General features: G+C 48.8%; 1 protein-coding gene across 2 annotated transcripts in view; it reads right to left on the bottom strand.

Moving 5' to 3' along the window:
- Positions 1-5,716: 5,716 nt before the first annotated feature.
- GPBP1 (GC-rich promoter binding protein 1) overlaps positions 5,717-21,746 on the bottom strand; it is a 54,795-nt gene continuing 38,765 nt past the window's right edge. For both annotated transcript variants that reach the window (XM_079784735.1, XM_079784736.1), the window contains 6 exons: positions 18,004-18,188; positions 17,287-17,427; positions 15,583-15,750; positions 14,256-14,443; positions 8,297-8,399; positions 5,717-6,639 (listed from right to left, as the gene is read on the bottom strand). In XM_079784735.1, the coding sequence (XP_079640861.1) occupies positions 6,481-6,639; positions 8,297-8,399; positions 14,256-14,443; positions 15,583-15,750; positions 17,287-17,427; positions 18,004-18,188 (944 nt within the window). In that variant the 3' untranslated portion in view covers positions 5,717-6,480. The remainder of the gene's footprint in view (positions 6,640-8,296; positions 8,400-14,255; positions 14,444-15,582; positions 15,751-17,286; positions 17,428-18,003; positions 18,189-21,746) is intronic.

Here is a 21,746-nt window from a genome sequence, read left to right as displayed (position 1 = left end):
GGGGGTCGCCGAGGCCTCGCTGTTTTCCGTTTTGACAAAACAGTTTATTTTAGATGTAAACATCCCCCGCTGCGCTGTGAGCTGACATTTCTGTGTTTTCACTCGAAAGAGAAACTGACCAGAAACAAGGGCGATAAACACGCCGCTCCGTGGGGCTGGCGTCCAAGCCAACGGCAGCCACGGTGAGAAGGCAGGAAAGCGGGGTCGCCTGCCGGGTCCTGGGGCGCAGCCAAGGCCTGTGTCCGTGTCGGCGGGACGGGCACGAGGGGCCACCCTGCCCACCCCGCCCGCTGCGCCCAGCGCCCGACCGGCCTCCGGCGCTGAGCGGAGGGTCAGGGACGCAGCACCCAGCACCCACCTGAGGGGCGGCGGCAACACCTCCCCAGGGGTCTGTGCACCCACCGTCCTCCTCTCGGCCCCGCCCGGGGTGGTCAGCGCTGTCCTTACCTGTCCCGCCTGCAGGGGACGCCGCCGAGGCTCAGCTCCCGTCCCTGCACGGCCCTGGGGCCCTCGGGCCTCGTGCGGGCCCAGGGAGCTGCTGTGAGGAGTCGGCTCAGGCAGCGATGGAAGCAGGCTCCGGGTTTCACAGGGAGCTGACAGAGCCCAGCTGGTGTGGCTCAGTGGATAGAGCAACTGCCTGTGGACTGGAGGGTCCCGGGTTCAATTCCCGGTCCAGGGCGCAGGCCCAGGCTGCAGGCTCGATCCCCAGGAGGCAGCCCATCAGTGATTCTCTCTCATCATTGATGTTTCTCTCTCTCCCTCCCTCTCCCTTCCTCTCTGAAATCAATAAAAACAGATTAATCAAAAAAAGAAATAAAGAAAGCAGACGGCGCCCTCGGACACCGGCTCACACGACTCCTGGCCGACAGGGGCTCGGGCTGCACGTCTGTGATGTCACTTTTCACAGAGCGAACGTTCCTCCTCCAGGGTCAGTCCAATGGACGGAAGTTACTGAGCTGGCCCTGCCCGCCCCCAGCTCAGGGGGTGAGGGGCCGACCCCCAGCTCAGGGGGTGAGGGGCCGACCCCCAGCTCAGGGGGTGAGGGGCCACCAGGCCATGCTGGGAGGAGGCCCTGCCCTCTGAACTCAGCAGGAGTCACTGTTCATGGCAGAGCTCGTAGCCTGAGAAAGCCGCCTGCCCCCCAAGACTGTCCCGAGAAGACGGGGGGGGGGGGGGGGAGCACAGGGCCGCCCCTCCTCGGTCTCTGGTGGTTCCAGAACCTTCCCCTTCGGTGGGTCCCTGGGACGTTAGCAGACAGTGACCCTGGATGAGGTCAGCGACGCCCCCTTCTGGGGAGGGACAGTGAGGGGTGGGGACCTGGGCCTGCCCCCCACCCCACCCCCCACCTGACCCCACTCCCCGCAGTGAGTGCAGCTGTGCCCGCCTGGACCACAGGACACGGCGCCGGGAGAGCAGGGCGGGAGCGGGAAGGTCCGGGTCTCCGAGGCCGGGCAGGCGCCCAGGGGCCCCGTGGGGACTGGGGTGCCCTGTCCAGGGAGGCGAGGGGGGGGTGCAGGACACGCTGAAGCCAGCGCCTCCCGGACTCCCCGTTTCCTAGGAAAGCCCAGCTCACCACAGCCACAGCTGCAGGACGGAACGGCGGCCGCAGGGGGTCCCCAGGCACCTGGGCCTCGGATTCGCTGGGGTTGATCCGATGGACTCGGGGTGACGCGGGGTGACGGGAGTGCTGGCTGAGGCCCCGTCGCTGTGGTTCCTGGAAGTGAAAGCGAGACCAGGTACAGGGAACCGCCAGGCACCCGCCGGCCCGAGGACGGCCCGCCCGCCCTGGGTCAGGGGTCATGGTTAGGGCTGCGGCTTTATAGCCCCGGGGAGCTCAGCACCCCCCCCCCCGCCCCCCCGCAAACACACACGCCAGGGCCCACCCAGAGTCAGGGGTGCACTTCCAGGGAACTCCCCTATTTCACAAATGAGGAAGTCGAGGTCATGTGACCGCTCAAGGTCACACGGGTCACGGGAGAGCAACACTGCGACCCTCCTCCTACAGCACGTCCCCTCCGGGCCCCCAGGAGCCCCCGAGGACGCACCGCTCGCACGAGGACAGACGCGCCCGCTGGCCGGTGTGACGGCCTCGGAAGGTTCTAGTGAGACGTTACCGGGTCGCAGAGGACACGGGCCTGGCCCCGCCTCCGGGTCCTGTCCCCTGTGAGGCCTCAGCTGACCTGGGAGGGGGCCTCCAGCCCCTCAGCCTCAGGATGCAGCATCCGCCCTGGCCCGTGTGGCTCAGTGGATAGAGCGTCGGCCCTCGGACTGAAGGGTCCCGGGTTCGATTCCAGTCAAGGGCATGTACCTCGGTTGCAGGTGCCGCAGCCCTGGTCGGGGCACACGCAGGAGGCAACCAATCGATGTGTCTCTCTCACATCGACGTTTCTCTCCGTGCCCCTCCCTTCCACGCTCTCTCAACATCAATGGAGAAAACCCTCGGGTGAGGGTGAACAACAAACAAAATAAATAAAAATCAGATCTCTGAAAAAAGACGCAGGAATCCACCTCCTCACTTACTCCTCCAAAGAAGGTGTGTCCCTGTGTCGGGAGAAGACCCGGGGGCTCGGTCGGCCCCGGGGGGTGGTCTGCCCACGGCTTCCCGGGGGCCCAGGCCCAGGGACACGGAGAGACCCAGGTCCTGCTGAGCAGACAGCCCTTTGCCTACGGAGTGTCTGCAGGCCCTTGGGCGGGGCTTTGCTGCCCCCTGGTGTCCATTCTCTTTTATGAAAACAGCTGAACGAACCCCTTATTGGGGTTTGCTTTCCTTCCCCATCGCCCAGAGAACGCGGCCCGGCTGTCAGGCTGAGCCCAGCGACAGGCCCGTCTTCTGGTCACACACGGACAAGGGCCTGGGCAGAGCTGGCTCTCATCAGGAGGCGGGAGCCGGGAGGACCCAGACCGGAGCCAGGCACCGCCACGCCCCTCCGCAGGGTCTGGCCCACCTCCACCCGGTGATCCTCCCCCTGAGCGAGGCCGCTAGCACCGTGATTCCCGGGAGCGGGGTGCAGAGTCAGCCCTGGGCCCCACTGCACTGTCAGGGTGAGAGCCGCTGAGCAAGGTAACGGGTTCAAAGAGTCAGGTCTCCTGGCAGAGGCGGCGAGGAGGCCTCTCCTGGGGGGGGGGGAGAGAGAGAGGGGTGCCCACCCTCCCTGCCAGCCCCGCTCCGGGTCCGTTTCTCCCTGAGTCCCGTCTCATCTCCCTTGTCTCTCGAGAACGAGAGCCTGGCTTCGGCAGCTCCCACTTGAACTCTGGAATCCCGGCAGGAGTGAGGTCCCAGCCGGGCCTTTCCTCTGACCCGGCCAGAGCCAGGGAGACGCTGCTGGGGATCTGCACCCTGACCCTCCTGACAGTGCCGGGTGACCCCTACCCGTGGCCACCAGACCAGTGACCCTGGAGGAGTGGCCGGGCTCTGTGGACAGGAGCGGGGACAGGACACGGAGACGGTGCCGGGCCGGCCCAGGGGGCAGCCTGCGGCCGGGCGTCCTCGGCGTTGGCTTTCCTGAGCTTGAGGCGCTTACAGGCTGAGCTGGGTTTGCTCCCGTGGCACAGGCACCGGAGCCAGCGCCCTCCCTCCGTGGCCTCCCTCCGTGGCCTCCGTCAATCAGCACCTGCGGCCCCGGCAGGAGAGCCACAGGGACAGGGAGAGGCACGGGGAGGGGAGAGCGCGCGCTGCCTCCTGCACGCCCTCTACTGGGATCGAGCCGGAAGCAAGGGCCTGTGCCCTGGACGGACTCAAACCGGGACCCTTCCGCGTGCAGCCCACCTCTCGCCCTGGGCACGCCAGCCGGAGCACGTGTGTGCCTTTTCTAAGCCGGGTGTCTAAACCCTGCCGCCAGCGCATGTCGGTAAAGCGCCTTATGAAGCCTGTGAGCAGGAGGCTGGAGATCGAGGAGCTGACTGTGAGGTTCAACTTCACGACGTTGGGGGGAGCCGAGGTCAGAACAGGGGGTTCAGGACATGCCCTCGGCCCTTCACACGTTCAGACGAGCGCGTGTTCTGAGACCAACACCACAAACACCTCCCAAGGTCCTCCACGTTGTGAGGTTCCAGGCCCTTCAACCCCGAGCTCTGACTGTTCCTGAAGTCTGATGTCATCACAAACCTGACCATTGTTAACACTTCAGTATTTGCTTCAACTGTAAGGGAAATGTTTATGGAAATATTTATCCTACTAACACAAAACATAAAATACTTTTTGAAATGCTACTTTAAACCCATTACAGGAAGTTTTGCACACACATTCCATACCCCCAAAAAAACGCTGGGCGAGGAGGGATTGTAAGGGGGGTGGGGGGAGACACCAGACACCGTTTTGGGGTGAGACACGTTCACTACCCGACGGCCGTGATGTTTCACAGGTCAACACTTGCCAAACGACATGCCTTCAATGTGTATTTTGTGTCAATTTATGCTGCGATAAAGTGGTTTGTATTTAAGAAAAACTTGCCACAAAAAAACGAATTTGAAGTAGATGGTGCCTCAGGCCTCCGTGGCCCGAGGTCAGCATTTCACGCGAGATGCACAACTTAGCTGCTTCCCGCGCTGTGGGCACCCTCCCTTCAAGCCCGGTCCAGCCGCGGCCCGCTCCCGAGATGGCGAGTCAGAGCGTGGCTCTACGACAGCCTGCCCTCTCGCCCGCCCGCCCGCCCGCCCGCGGGGACGGAGCCCAGCGAGCTCCTTCAAGGCGGAGGACCAGGCCGCTGTGCTGCCGCGCACCTGTGAACCCCAACCACAGCCCGGCACCGCCCAGCACCCCGTGAACTGCTGAGAGGGGACGAGGGCCAAGAACCCTGCAGCGAAGGCAGGACGCCAGGAACGGAAAACACCACATCTTCTCTGGAAGCTTGTAGAAAGCACGACAGGGACATTTTAAACGGAAGCCACGGCTCTCGGGTCCCCTTTGTGCTGGCAAATACCTTTTGCATCTGGTAGGTTTCATTAACCCAAGTGCGAGCCGAGCGCGGACACGCGGTGGGGCTGAGGCTAGGAGCCGCGGCAGCCACGGGGCTCCGCGTGGCCAGCACTGCCCGAGGGGCTGGGCTGGCGGTGGCCGGTGATATATTCCGAAAAGAGAACTTCAATGACTAGTACTTTGTAACTCACCCACCCGGGTTCTGTGGGATGAAACCGTGTTGTGTTGCTTTAACACCCTCACCACCACTCGGCGTGGACAGATAAACCTGGCTCCTGGTAAAAACTGAGGAGTCTAGGCAGGAGTACACATGTGGGAGAGAGTAGAAAGGGAACATCGGTGTCACAGACGCATGGACTGGTTATCTAGGCAGGATATTGGGGTGGAAACAGCAAAAACACAGAAGTCTTCTGAAAACGCAATTTCAAAAGAGAAACTCTGAGGATGAGCTCAACCTGACGTGAAACCGGGGACGTTTTTGCTGTAGACTGTGCTCTTTACGATGAGAACATACGTAAGCACGGGCGTGGGGAGGGAGGCGGACACAGAAATGTGGGCACACAAGAGAAAAATAAAAATACAAACCTCCCCTCCCAGCAGCAGAGGAACAGAAATGACCTAAAATCGATGTGGGATGCAAACAGGGGTGCAGTCATTGGACGCGTGAAGCCGCGGGTAACGAAAGGCTGTTCCCAACCTCTTTTCCTAAACGCGGAAGACGACAGCGCCCTGGACCAAGTGGCCGCTGGGACTGAGCAGCGCTGTGGAGACCAACCCCGTAACACCACAGAGCACGACAGGTTCTGAAAATCCAGTTTATTTCCATGTTGGGACAGATCCAGTCAGCGTGATCAGCTTTTCTGCTCATGTAATAATTTATCAAAATAAGTTTTCCCACAACAAGTCTTCCCATCAACTCTGAAAACCCTGGTCTCACAACATCCCCAAATAAAGCTCTGGAAAACCACGTCTTAAAATCGGGAAGGAAGTGTGGCGAGTCTTTCCTGTAGTAGGTACGGAGCTACAGATGGCTAAGAGCAACGTATGCTTCAGAAGGTGCCTAGTAGGACAGAGGAGCTCGGAGTTAATGTCGGAGTGCACGTGCTCCAGGTTAGCCGACATGCTACATTGTCTTGGGGGGGGGGGGGGGGGGGGCACAAAGTGGGGTGAGGATTCCCACTGTACGGAGAGAGGCTCTGCAAGCAAACAGTGTAAGCTGCCTTTTCTCTTAAGACCCGGACATTTTAAGACAGAAGCTTTGCAAAACATTACACAATTTTTTATTATTAAATGAGAACATCTCATCTGTTACATCGTCACATTGCTAGTCAGAGAAACGCTGCGGTGATGAGTCCACGCTGGTCCACCACAGTCTCATTTCTACAACATCCATGTACAAAGAAAGAATGTTCACACAGCCCAACACCACATTCTTGGTTTTCTTCATACTGAAGTCCCCCAAAAACTCCTCTAACGGGCGTTTTACTACATAAATTATAGTTCTTCACTGACACTCCACCGGCTGCAGGAGGACGACGGGCCACACGGAACTCGGGGGCCGGGCCTCACACGTCGTCGTCATCGGACGTGTCGCTGCTGCTCGTCTCCGTGTCGTCGTTCTCGATCGTGGGGTGGAAAGTGCTGCTTTTCCAGGGTCCAAACTTGAAGTCACAGATCAGGCCATTTTTCAAAATACCATTTTTCCTCAGACCATTCTTCTGCAACTAAAATGCCAAAAACAAAAAAATTAAATACACTATGCTCCAAGAGTTACTATCAAGTTAAGAACTGTGTGATAGCCCTGGCTGGTGTGGCTCAGTGGACAGAGCATCAGCCGGCAGACCGAAAGGTCCCGGGTTCGATTTCGGTCAAGGGCACATACCCGGGTTGCAGGCTCAATCCCCAGTGGGGGGCCTGCAGGAGGTAGCCGATCCATGATTCTCTCTCATCACTGATGTTTCTCTCTCTCTCTCTCCCTCTCCCTTCCTCTCTGAAATCAATAAAAATATATTTTTAAAAAAGAACAGAGTAATAATTAAATGTAACCATGAATACAGTAAGTTAAAACTGTGAAGTCCACAGATTACGACATCGTTTCTGGAAAACTAGTTGAATACAGCTAAGTGACTGATCCAACTGACCTAACAAAAGATCTCCTAGGAATGAATCCACACCACCGAGGAGAGGGGACCACACGCCGCGATGCTGCCCGCGTGGAGCCAGCAGCCCCTCGGCTCTGACCACCTGGGGTACGCGCAGGCCCGTCCGCCTCGCTCACACGTGGCGGAGTAAGAAGAGTACGAACGACTCGAGTAGGTGGTGTTCCAAGGGAGGGACACAGAAAGGAAGCGTACAAGAACAACGAAGTAAAACAGAGCCCGCCCTTTGCTTAGCCAGAGATTAAGAAACTAGAAACATTTGGTTTCTATTTCTGAAAATGAGAAATTGGAGCTCATTAGATCACCTGTGGGGCCTGGGAAGGGGCTGTCCCAAATCAGAAACTATTTAAAGATACAAAGTTAAATTAGTAACAACAAAAACAGTAATAACGAACAACAGTAACAATGTACTAACTTCAGTCTTTTACCTTTCTTTCATAAAAACGTTTGACACTGGGAATTTCCATCAAAATCTCTAAGCACACCTTTACCGGCCACGTCAGCTATGTAGTAAGGCACAATCTGGAACTGTTTATAGGACCCTCTTCCAGAGGGAGAGAACTGAAGACGGGGGGATGAGGAGAGACTTGGGGGGGGCGGGGGTGCTATACCACTATATTCAGGCACGCGTCAATGGCGGGATGTTCTCAAGAAGGCACCATTAGGTGCCGTCACTGCTGTGTAAACATCAGCGGGCACTCCACACGCCTGGATGGTGCAGCCTACACGCCCAGGCCTATTGCTGTTTGGGGAGTAGTAGCTCACTGACTGCATTTACCACTTTGTGCATCCATCTGTGGGAAGGCTTTGCTTTGAATGTAAAGAAAGGCATTAGGAGAAATTCACCAGGCGCCAATACCATACGGTAGTAGTTTCAAGGATTGTATCATATTGCCTGACCAAGGTAATTGGTTGTAAAATCTTGCGATGACTAGGATGGGCAGATACAACCCTATTGATAACAAAATAATTAACTGATAAAAATTTTGTGCCCACTGGGTTGGAGAGCAATGGAATGTAATCTCTCTGTTCTTCTGATCTGATGACAAAGACATGGATATATTTATATTGATGATGACCTATAATGTGATATCCAATAAATTCCTGGAGAAAACTGTGTAACACCCCCCAAGCCCCCAAAAAATGTTTTTTTTTAAATCCATTGTTTTGATTAAGAAAAGGCAATCGGAAGTGAACTGTTGTCTGATTCGGGTCTTCCTACCTGTTCACTAATAACTTGGAATTCTCTCATTTCATCCTCAGTTAAGGGAGCACACGTTTCATCGTTTTCACTGTCTTCTTGCCAGCCCATCTCCTTTAACAATCTGAAAAAAAAGGGGGGAATTAATAAATTCAAAGCTGTACCCATTTATGTCATGGAGAAAACATGAACCATTCTACAAAGTCCTCAAAATACTAGCGCATTAAAAAAGGACTTGAGCTTATGCTTTGGATGTCTTTCTGAAAGTGAATAAACAGATGAGATTAAGCCCAATAAGACATCTTAGATAATAAGACCAGAATGAACTGCTTAATTCCTGGTGTCCAAGGTTCTCTAGGCTGGAAACTTGCAAAAGGCACTCCAGTCTAGAAACTTCAAATTTGCTAAGTTCGTGAACCAAAATTAAACCAATTTCTTACCCATTTGCTCTACCACCACCATCACAGTTCATTCTATTCTAGCTCATCACCAGGTTTCCTACTTTAAAAAGAAAAGACGGGGCATCTTGCCCTCATGTGCACTTTATAACTTACTTATCTGCCCGCTGATACCATCTCTTGTGCATGCCCGTCACCCTCCTCAGCACCTAAGCAATGTGACGGGCGTGCTGCTCTGTAACAACAGAGAGGGCTGTCTTACAAGCTTCCACCAGGATCTAAGCACGACTACTGTGGTTATTATTCTCCTTTCCTTCCAGTTTCTAAAGAGAAGGCCTTCATCTTAGGCACATCGGGCAAGAAAAGACCAGCGTGACCCCACCATCTCTCTAACTGGCAAACGCGAAACACCCCGCCAGAGCCGCGCACCTGGCTCAGGGACTTCAGCGCTTCTTTTCCAGATAGACATGTTTTACGCAGATCTGACTGTACTTTTTAAAAATTAATTCTATGTCTTAAGTATCTGTTACTCCTAATTACACCTATCATCTCTCAACTGGAGCCTGCAACAAATTAGCTATGTTGTAGACTTTTATGCCTTTTTAAACCACCTCATAGGATATCGGTGTCAGATTCTAAATAAAAATGAACACTAGACCTGGGTTTTACAGATAAAGACTTAAGATTACATAAGTAAAACATCTTGCCTACTTGATAGCAGAGAAGGAAACAGAGATCTGGTGTTTTGCCTCTCCAGTTAGTATATACCGCCTCTGGACCAAAAGGTCACAGTCATAATTAACTAATTACTATTTCTCTCATTCCTTTTCACCACTTAACATTTCCTTCCAATGCACTGTCTTCACCTCTAACCTCTCCTCCATCCCAATGCCACCCAGTCCGGAGTCTATAGATCAGACTACTCTAACTGCTTTTGCTAGATTTTCACTTTCACTGGTTTCACTGTTAAAACCTGAACAATGCAGATGGAACAAATTATTTCCATGTCACAGAAGTCCAGGTTCCTAACTGTCCATTTTCTCCTCTGTGCCCTTATTCCCAGACTGTAATTGATAACTATTTCTGGAATAGCTTTCAAAACAAATGATCTTGAAAGAAGGAACGAACAAACAAAACTAGTAATAACCTTGTGTTCCCCCACAATTAGAAATCTATCTTAACAAGGTCATCTCTAATTCCATGAAGGACTTAGAGCTTGTCAAGCTATTCCATCCACGGCCCCCAGAACAAGCGAGGTAGGCACTCACTCCAAACACCCGTCTCCCACATGGGAACCAGCACCCTCAGCAGTGTCGGCGCCTCACCCTCAGCAGCATCGGCGCGGGCAGAGGCCCTGGCACTGCTGCTGCTCCTTCGTGGAGCGAAGCCGAGCACACAGGGAGTGCCGGGTGCTGAGCACAGTACTGAGCGAAATGGACCAAGTGTCTATCCTCGTGGAGCTTGGGTTAAGGTGAAAGTAAAAAGTAAATTTTTAAAAAGTTGTCCTGCCGTAGTACAGCCCAGTTCCCTCCTGCCCTGGAATTCAGTAAGTTCCAGGCGCACTGGCAATAAACCAAAAAGGGTCAAGTCGATTGGGCTTTAACGCTATCACCTCACACTGAGCCTGGCCCCAGGGGATCTGAGGATTTTCAGTGGAAAAACAATTCAGTTTATACAAAGCAATTATAGTTACATAAATAGAAAATGTAAGTGCATAAATTATCTTTTCATTGCTTTAGTAGTTATAATTCTTCAGTCATTAAAAAGAAATCGGACCAATACACTTAAGAATTCTATCTCGTGTTGAAAAAGTACACACACGGAGAAACCAAGATGGCGGCATAAGGTAAACACCTAACTGTTGCCTACCACAACAATTTTGAAACTACAACTGGAAAACAGAGTGCACACCGTCCAGAACCACTGGAAAGCTGGCAGAGTGGAAAACCTACAACTACAGAAAAATAGAGAGGGGGACGCTGAGCCTCAGGAGCTGTGGAGGTGCGGAGATCCGTGAGCGCAGAAAGGGCGGGCGGCTGAATACGCGGCAGGCTTGCTCGCAGTGCGCGGAGAGGGAGGGCAGCAGATGCATGGCTAGCTTTCTCGTTTGGGATAAAAACAAAACCGCCCGACTGCACTGAAATCCAGCTGCGGTCGGGGAGAAACTGGTCTGTTTGGCAGCGGGCGAGGCTCGAAAGCTGCCTTCTCTCAGAGGCGCGCAGCCATTGATTAGGGCACGGAGAAACTGGCCCTCTTAGGGCGGCGCGGACGGAAACCAAGTTCGTCTGCGCCATTCTGAGACTCCGCCCCATCCAAGCTGAGCACAGCCCTCCCAGTGACTGGATTTCTCGTTCGGGAGAAAAACAAAACCACCGGTCTGCACTGAAATCCAGCCCCAGCTGGGGAGAAACTGGTCTGTTAGGCAGCGGGAGAGGCTCGAAAGCTGCCTTCTCTCAGAGGCGCACAGCCATTAATTCGGGCACGGAGAAACCGCCCCTCTTAGGGCGGAGCAGACGGGAAACCAAAGCTTGTCTGCGCCACCCTGAGACTCCGCCCCATCCAAGCTGAGCACAGAAGCTCTCCCAGCGGAGATACTGCTGATCCTCACAGCCAACTGGCTTGGAGATCAATTCCCGCCAGTGATACCAACAATCCCAACCACTCTGAACTCGTTTCTGGGGACACGCGGGGGACCCAGACGCCTACGGGACTCTCGGCCATTGGTCGGAGAGTGAAAGTGACGACACAGCAGGCCCTCACAACCAATTGGCCTGGAGGTCAATTCCTTCCAGTGTACCAACAGCAATCAAGGCTTTTAACTACACCAAGACTTTCCACTCAGCCCACAAAGGGGAGTACTAAGAGCGACCACCTAGGGTGATTGGGGAAGCTACCGGACCCTATAGGTCACCGACCACACAAAGCCACTCCATCAACACAGGGAGGCAGCCAAAATGTGGAGACATCGAAGTATGTCACAAGAAGGAGAGATAGATGAAAGCAAACTAATGGACGACACAGTGTTCAGAACCATATTTATTAAGGTTACTCAAGAATCTTCTAAAAACCGCTGAGAAACTTGAAGAGACCTTCAAGGACCTAAATGAGAATACCAAAAAAATGGAAAAGGACCAGTCAGAAATTATGCATAATTTCTGAAATAAAGAATATCCAGAGTAGACCACCGCACCCGAAGAGTCAAACCAAAGATCTGGAATATGAGGAAGAAAAAAACACCCAACCAGAGAGGCGGAAAGAAAGAATCCAAAAGTGTGAGGATAGCATAATGAGCCTCCGGGATGGCTTTAAGCGTACCAATATCCGAATTTTTGGGGTGCCAGAGAGAGAGCAAGATACTGAAAACCTATTTGAAGAAATAATGACAGAAAACTTTCCCCACCTGGTGAAAGAAATAGACTTACGAGTTCAGGAAGCACACAGAACCCCAAACAAGAGGAATCCAAAGAGGACCACACCAAGACACATCATAATTAAAATGCCAAGGGCAAAAGACAAAGAGAGAATCTTACAAGCAGCAAGAGAAAAACAGTTAGTTACCTACAAGGGAGCACCCATACGACTGTCAGCTGATTTCTCAACAGAAACTATGCAGGCCAGACGGGAATGGCAAGAAATATTCCAAGTGATGAATAGCAAGAACCTACAACCAAGACTACTCTACCCAGCAAAGTTACCATTCAGAATTGAAGGGCAGATAAAGAGCTTCACAGATAAGAAAAAGCTAAAGGAGTTCATCACCACCAAACCAGTATTATATGAAATGCTGAAAGGTATTCTTTAAAAAGAGGAAAAAGAAGAAAAAAGTAAAGATAAAAATTATGAACAACAAATACATATCTATCAACAAGTGATTCTAAAAATCAAGTGAATTAAAAATCTGAGGAACAGAATAAACTGGTGAACATAATAGAATCAGAGGCATAGAATGGGAGTGGATTGATAATTCTCAGGGGGAAAGGGGTGTCTGTGTGGGGGGTATGGGAAGAGACTGGACAAACATCATACACCTATGGATGAGGACAGCGGGGGGGAGGGAACCGGGTGATGGGGAGATATGGGGGGAAAAAAGGAGAAACAATTGTAATAAATTGAACAATAAAGATTTATTAAAAAAAAGAAAAAGTACACACACGTCTGGAACAAAGCCTTTAAAAGGGAAGCTGTAGAGTGAACAGGAATCTGATCAATCCTAAGTGCAACAGAGGCGGAGAGTTTGGTGCCGTAATTCCTCCCTTCATGGTGGTGTGTGTTTCTGTACCAATTTAATAACCTGACGTCCTTCCAGATGAAGCTGGGGCTGTGAGGGAAGTCCGAGTCCCGGGTCCCGGAGGGAAGCCGGAGCCGGCAGCCGGGGGAAGGAAGGCCTACTCTTGCATGAATTTCATGCATCAGGCCTCTAGTTATACTAGTATATGTAAGAAACTTATATCCAAAATATATAAATAACTCTTAAACCCAATAAGACAAATAATGCAATTTAACAACGGATAAGGAAGTTTAACAAATATTTCTCCCATGAAGATATACAAATGGCTAATAAGTACACATACAAAATGCTCAACACTGTTGGTCATTATGCAAGTGCACATTAAAAAACACAAGAGCCCTGGCCGGTGTGGCTCAGTGGACGGAGCACTGGCCTGTGAACTGAAGGGTCCTGGGTTCAATTCCTGTCAAGGGCACATGCCTGGGTTGTGGGCTCGATCCCCAGTAGGGGGCATGCAGGAGGCAGCCCATCAATGATGTTTCTCTTTCCCTCCCCTCTTCCTCTCTGAAATATAGGTGTGTACGCGCGCGTGCACACACACATACGATTATCGTTCCATGTCCATCAGAATGGCTGTGACAAAAAAGATGGACGGTCTCAAGTGTCCCTGAGACCCTGGGGAAACTGGCCTCTTCGCACAATGCTGATGAGAATGTCAGGTTGCACTCGAACGAGTGGAAAGAGTTTGGCAGTTTCTCAAAATGCAAGCACAGTCCCAGCGATTCCACGCCTAGGCGTCTACCCAAAAGAAATAAAAGCATGCCCGTACAGACATACAGAACTGTGACAGGGATGCTCACAGCACGATTCACAAAATGCACAAGGTACCAACAGCCCAATCCCGTCAGCCCATGAACAGCAGAGCCGTAGAGTGCACCGGAGGCAAGAAAAGGAGCACAGAAGTGACACGTGCAATTGGGTCTATGGACCTAGAAAACATGCTAAGAAGCCAGACATAAAGGACAAATGCTTAAGATTCCGCTTATATACAATAACAGAAAAGGCAGATGTACAGATACAGGAAGTAGACCGGGCTGCCTACGGCAGAGAAGCGGAGGAGTAACCACGGCAGACGAGCTTGGGGTTCTTCTGGGTGCGTGGAAAGTGCCTAAACCTAGGCTGTGACGACAACTCTGAATTTACTAAAAAAGTCAGTGAACTGTACTTTCAAAATGTGTGCAATGTACGGCATATAAATTACATCTCAATAAAACTGCTAAAAATGAATCACAGCATTTCTATAATATCACAACCCTGAATATAAAAATACAGAGAAGTAAAAATAAACATTAACCTGTGTTCTGCCTCAAGGGAGCTTGAAAGAACATCCGTCTGTGGGAAGGCTGAGGACCGAATGACCTGCTGAGAAATGACCGAGGCGTTGCCGTTCTCCTGTGGAATTTCATTTTCATCAAAGTTCCGGTTTATATCTCTGTCTTGGTGAGTACTATTGCTGTTATGCAAATTAAATGAGTCTTCATCCTGATTTTTAGGGAGTTCAAGAATAGTTAGAAAATACTGTTGTTAAAAACTCTAATAGATCCTAGTTCTTACATTGATAATATAAATGTAATACTTCTAATCATCCTATCTAATAAAGAGGGGATATGCTAATTGACCCTCACGCTGTCACAAAGATGGCAGCACCCACAGCCAATAAGGAGGGAATGTGCTAATTGACTGCCACATCCTCAAAGATGGCCGCACACACAGCCAATGAGGGAATATGCTGGCTGCCCCGCCCTCGAAGATGATGACACCCACAGCCAATAAGGAGGAAATATGCTAATTGACTGTCACACCCTCAAAGATGGCGGCACCCACAGCCACAAGATGGCAGTGCCCAGTCCCCTCAGCACCCTCAGCCGCCCAGGGCGGGCCCAAGGTGCAGGCAAGCCTCAGATAGCGGCTGCCCAGCTGCCCAGGGCCGCCCAAGCCTCAGGTAACCAGGGCGGCTGAGGCTTGTGCTGCCGGCAGTGGCAGCAGCAAAGGTGTGATGGGGTGTCGCCTGTCCCTGATCGCCAGGTCACCTCCCGCCCCTGAGGGCTCCTGGACTGTGAGATGGGGCAGGCTGGGCTGAGGGACCTCCCCTTCAGTGCATGAATTTTCATGCACCGGGCCTCTAGTTAAATTTAGAAGACATTCTCATAAGATAAAATCTGATGGCCTGGCCAGTAAGGCTCAGTGGTTGAGCATCAACCCAGAAACCAAGAGGTCACTGGTTCGATTCCTGGTCAGAGCACATGCCCTGGTTGCAGCTCAATCCCCAGTAGGGGGCAGGCCAGAGGCAGCCAATGATGATTCTCTTATCACTGATTTTTCTATCTCCCTCCCTCTCCCTTATATCAATTGAAAAATATGTATATTTAAACACACACACAGATTATTAACTATAATATTCACATTTTTCAACAAAGGCAAAAATCCAAAGGATGAAGGTAGGCAACGTGGGGAGAACAAAAAACATATTTGAACAGGAATTTTTTCAATTTTTTTTTTGCACAGGAAGTACAGAATGAGAGAACTGTACTTTAGGTAAAAAGTCATTGAAGTTGATGCAAGGGTCCTAACTGGTACTGGCCCAAACACTTCAACGACCCATTATCCAACCCAAGAGTCACCTTCTCGGAGCCAGCGTGACTCTCCTCCTCATGCTCCTCCTCCACGCGGTCCCGTTTCAGCGCTTTCAGAAACTCGCTCTTCTTGTCAGTGCGCATTCGGGTCAGCTTGGTGAGACGAGGCTGCTGACTAAGTTTGTCAACAGGTGAAGAGGAATTGGAGCGATTACTCTAAGAAAAAAATTCAGAAATATTGATAAATATGTAAACAGAGAACTAATGTCACTGTAACGTTCAAACCACCACAACTTCCTCTTTCACCTTCATCCACAATACAAAACTGATGTTAAGGTCTATGTCAAAGAGCTTCCTCTATCCCAATGTTTTATCTACCCCATTAGATGAGTAAACAAAAGAATTTTCTCAAAAAAGAAAAAAAAAAGAACTTTCTTATCCCAGAAACAATTAAGGTCTGATAACACAAAGAACTAACTATTGCCCTGGCCGGTTTGGCTCAGTGGATAGAGCTTCAGCCTGCGGACTAAAGGGTCCCAGGTTCGATTCCGGCCAAGGGCACATGCCTGCATTGTCGGCTCGATCCCCAGTAGGGGGCGTGCAGGAGGCAGCCAATCAATGATTCTCTCTCATCATTGATATTTCTATCTCTCTCTCTCCCTCTCCCTTCCTCTCTGAAATCAATAAAGAAATATATTTTAAAAAAGAACTATGACTCGAAGTTAGGAGTTTAAATACTATTTTATAGAATTTCTAAAAACCCTGAAATGTTTAAGCATTTCTATAACACACAGAAAAGCAGAGTTGTATGCTGTCTTCCCCAGAGTTCTAAGCTTCAAGGTCCAATAACAGCTCCCATAAGATCTATTTACATGTATTTACATGCAGGCACACATAGGGCTTTATCAGGTAGGATTTCACCAGGGGACATTTGGACGAGCAGGAGGGAAGGGGAAAAGAATCATGTACTGACATCCCTTTGTTTTCAGTATTTCGTTTTGACAGTGGGATACAGTAGGAAACAGTGTTAGAACTCTGGATCAGGTTTTTAACCGTGGAAATAAACAATAATGCTTAACTGTTGGCAAAACGTCTGTACGACTGTAATGAAGCTACGCCACAGCTAACCAACCAGCTGACAACGCTGGTCCTTCCACCAAAGCTCTGGAATTCTACGATGGAGAACTAGTACATGAGACGTGTTCCCACACAGTGCCCAGAGCCATTTCAAATACAATTACAGTCACAAGTGATTTTGACCCTAAACTAGTCAGAAAACTCCCTGATATTGAAGTTTCAGAACCTGGTCAAACGACACAGAAATACTTACCTTAGCAGGCATCTCACCCCGTGCAAGAATGTGCATTTCCCCTCATCTCCCTCCCTCTGTCCCCTAAGTGTTAACACTAACAAAGCTTCCTCAGCCCCAGAAGAAGATGGTATCCTACAAATCCTCCATTTCAGTTGAGGTTCAGATATCATATGCATAACTTTATCAAAAATGTCTAAATTGTCATTTTCCTAATTCTTAATTATAGTCTTTCTGGTCGGTGGGTATATGGGTATTGTTTTGTCTACATTTGGGGGTATTTGGAAATCTCCATTAAAACTCATTCCTACTTAATGTTCAGAAGTGTCAGCAAGTAGGAGAACTATCTCAATAAAGTTCTGTGAAAGAACTTGTGGGTACTGCTGTAATGAAACTCGTGATTACAACGTCCCATTCCTCAGAAACAATTGTAAAGGCCGCACCTCTTTCACTGTCGTTGTTGATGGACTAAAACTCTTGGCTGTTGACTTAAAAGCATTGAAGTTGCCAACACCATATGTAGACTCATGAGAGAAAGAAGTCCCAGCTTTATTCTCTTTAGTTTGGCTTTTCCATTGTGTAGGCTAAAGAAAAGCACACACACATTAACATCTATAAAAACATAGATTACACAGGAGAGAGAAAAGGCGAACAATATAAAATAGAGGGGACGACATGGGGCTCATAAAGCAAATATTTTTGTATTAGATCATAATCATTACCACATGATTCTCTTGCATCTTTTTCTACAAATAAAATCAAAGCGTGGTATTCAAATAAAAACATCTGACTACACTGCAATTTTTTTCAGTTTTATAAACCTAAAATGGTATTTTTTACCTATTGTCAAGAAAACACTAGTGGGAGTTTCAAAAACCTAAAACAGTACACCAAGAAAACAGCATTACATATTATTAAGCAAATATATCAATAGATGCATCTAGCAAAACAAGTATTACACATTTCATTTACTACTAAAACAAGAAAACACACACACGACAAACACATGCCATTTAAAGAATAATTAAAATTAATGACACACAAGTCAGTTCCCAACAAAACAATCCAACAATTCAGTGTAAATTTCCTAACACTATTTTCCCAAAATAATTCAACCGATGTCAACTTAAACCTTGTAACGTTCACCATGTGGAACTTACTTTTGTGGGCGGGGCAGCAGGCTTAGGGACCAAGCCTTTATAAACACTGGGGCCAGTCCCGTTCTTCACTGGCTGTGACGGGGAGTTCCCTCCAGCGGGGAACCCCGACAGCTGCAAGTCCTTGGCATTGCCTTTCTTAATGACCAGCATCCTGGGAGCTCTAGTTGTGGGGTTCGGAGGGTACTCTGCATAGACAAAGCACGAGCAGGAGTTACAGTTTAAATGTTAACATAAAATTAAACCACCAAGAGAATAGCATACTCTAAGCCTTGACTGTATTTAAAACGTAACAGCTGCTTCCTGGGTGACGTAAGCTAAGTAAGTATAAGCTATACTCCTGCTTAAGAAATACAGCTAAGACATAACTGAACACATCACAGGAAGAACTGAGCAATGTCAAGTAATACAGATAATAAACTCAGCTAGACAGTAGCCTGGAGATGTTAACTATGACCAAAGCAAGATTAGCTCCTAATATATTTTATTTTAATCGCAATTCTCATCCTAATGGCCCTTAAGACTCGAAATATAAAGTGTATTTTCCATTTTGAAAAGAGAATTTTCCTAATTCCTTTTCATTCTCACTTATTTCTACTTGGGTTATGACTGATGAAAGAGAGAGTCCTATTTTGACATACCAATCAATTCATTCAAATATTTATTGACCACTACACTGACGGCATTTATGAGGTGCAGGGTAACCGACTCAATCCTACTTCTGAAGGTAGTACTAGGAATAGCACTTGCTAACTAAAAGCTTTTCTCAAGACCACAGCAGTTACTAAAACATGAAAAACTACTCCTAGAGTTTGATCGATGTCTGTATAATCACACAGGTGTTACCTGTGAGCGTGTTCCCAATTATTGCAATGAAAATTTCTGAAAACATTAGTTTCATAATTAAAGAGTTCAGAATAAAATAATTAACTCGAAGAAAGAAATCCGAGAAAGTCTAAATTAAAGTTAGCGAGTGCTGCATATTGAGAGAGACGATCCTGTGGTGCAGTGAGCTGCACAGATGTTTTATGACGATGCTCCACCTCAACCAACCAAACCCAACTTCCTACGGGGTCATCTCAGAAACGGAACACAACAGGACTCCCAGGGACAGGGAGAGACTCCCGCAATCCTCCGAGGCTTCCAACCCTCCTTCCAAATGAAGAAGTGTTGAAGCTACTGGAGTCAAACCATATCCAATGTCTCCTACACTTTTTCCATTTACTGTGCCAGTTGGTAAACTGTATGGAATCTACCCAAATTGTTTATTCTTTTACCTAACTTACTGGGGGACACTGGTTAACAGGACCCACAGGCTTCAGGGGCACTTCTTTAGGACACATGGTCTGCACACCGCCTTGTGTGCCCACCACCCAAAGTCAAACCATCGTCAGTCACCATGTATCTGACCCGTTTACCCCCAGAACCCGCACCCCTCCCGTGTGATCGCCCCCTGCTGCCGGTGCCTGTGCGTCTCAGCGTCATACCCACGTGATGTAATAGCACGGTTCGTGCTCTCGATTATTCTTTCAAAGAGAAAGGGTCTGTGCTGGTGACAGGCCCTGACCCTGACATAAGAGTCAGAAAGTGAGTGACCTTAGAGAAGGACTCGTCAATCACCAGGCTCATTAGCAGGTGCTCTCGTTCAATTGAAGTTCAAGGCAGCCGAAGGCAAACATGACTCTGAATTTTCATATTGTTAGTGCCCCGTCATCCTCAGAAACAACTGGAATCTACCAATAACTAATTTCCAATATCCTTTTATTATCCTGTTGGTCATGCTCCCAATATCTGTGAATATAATAATTACTTTTATTCCTTCCATACAAAGTAAATGGTAGAAGTGACTCAATTCTTTGGAAGAAAGATGAGAAATAAAATACTGCCGCATCGCTCTAGCTGGTGTGGCTCGATGGTTAGGGCGCTGGCCTTCAGACTGAAGGGTCAAGGGCATGTACCTCAGTTGCAGGCGCCAAGCACGGCCCCAGTTGAGGCGTGTGTGTGGGAAGCAACCAGTCGGTGTTTCTTTCTCTCCTCTACCCCTGCTCTCTCTCCCCCTCCCTTCCACTCTCTAAAAAACTAAATGGGGAAATTTAGGTGAGGAATATATAGTTACATGTAATACAAAGCAAATTGGCCATATGCTTAATTTCTCATTCTTTCTTTCATTATACTCTCTACATAGGTGCCATATAAAATTTTGTTTCAATCACTTATTAATTTATTCTTTGACATATCACTTAAATTTTTTTTTCTTTTTGGCCTCTTAATAAATTTACTAGAATCTTCCTGGTTTTAAACACCTATTACATCTTTACATAGTAGACAATCATTAATAATGCTTTTCTCATGAGGATTATTGTGATCATCCTCATCTAACACATGACAAAATTCACTCTGAGAGATTAAGTACAATCTTCCAAAGTCTAAATGACCAATACGGACAAGGCCTAATGTTAGGGCCCAGATCCATCTCATTCCAAAGCCAATTTGCTTAACACTGCACTGTACTACTGGAGAGAATAGTATAGTACTGCTAGCCAGACTCTTCAAAAGGTTTACCTCCCCAACGAAAATCTCTAGTACTGAGTCTACACTGAGTTGTCAGAATAAGAGGCTTGTAAGTGGGCACTACCCATGACATCAGGGACCCCCCTGCCTTCACCATCACACTGATGCCAGTTTTAATGGAGTTCCTCATTACCTTGACTAGAAAAGAAACAACTTTATTCTTTTTTTTTGCTGTTAATCCTCACCCTGAGGACATTTTTACATTGATTTTTAGAGAGTGGAAGGGAGGGGGAGAGACAGAGAGAAACATCAATGTAAAAGGGATACATCGATTGGTTGCCTCCGGCACATGGGGCCAGGGATAAAGCCTGCAACTGAGGTACCAGTCCTTGACTGGAATCAAACCAGGACGCTCCCGTCCACGGGCCAATGCTCTAGCCACTGAGCCAAACTGACCAGGGTGAAAAGAAACAACTTTATATGTGAACAAAAGCACACAGCCAAGTGAAGGGTAAAACAGTAACTGAACTAAGTCTTCGGACTCACCTGGGGAGGAAACTGAGTCACATAAGACATGCTATACAAATATTAAACTCAGAGAATCTGTACCACGGCAAGTAAAACGAATTACTGTTGTGAGCACATTTTTTAATCCTCACCCGAGGATATGTTTTTATTGATTTTTTTAGAGAGAGAGGAAGGAAGAGAGAAAGAAACATTGATGTGAGAGAGAAACACTGACATTGGTTGGGACCCACATGAGCCCCAGCAGGGGATGGAACCTGCAACCTAGGTATCTGCCCTGACCAGAACTGAAGCCACAACCTTATGGTGCCTGGGACGACGCACCCCAAGGGAGCCAGGCCAGGGCATTGTGAACACTATTCAACTAAATAGCCTGTTAACATTATTTTTATAGAGATTGATGCTGTTTGAATTTTTTAATTTAATGAACAAATCTGTTTTTGCTTTGCAACAACAGTATGAGTGTTAATCAAATGAGTTTAACTAACATAACTTATGTCAATAGCAGGGTAAGGCACTTTTCCTTTAACAAAGTCCTCTATGTTACTCATATGAAGGACAGGCTTAAAGAAATACACTTCTAAAGTAAAAACACTTTCCACGATGAACAAGTAATACTTCTAACTCTGACCAAATAAAATTTACTTGTGGCAAGTTGTCCCATCAAACCCCCTTACCTTTCTTTTCTCAACCTTGATCCTTGGAATAAT

Source organism: Cnephaeus nilssonii, assembly GCF_951640355.1.
Source record: "Cnephaeus nilssonii genome assembly, chromosome: 2".
NCBI lineage: Eukaryota > Metazoa > Chordata > Mammalia > Chiroptera > Vespertilionidae > Cnephaeus > Cnephaeus nilssonii.
The sequence above is the reverse complement of the archived record's forward strand: the minus strand, read 5'-3'. Positions and strand labels throughout refer to the sequence as shown.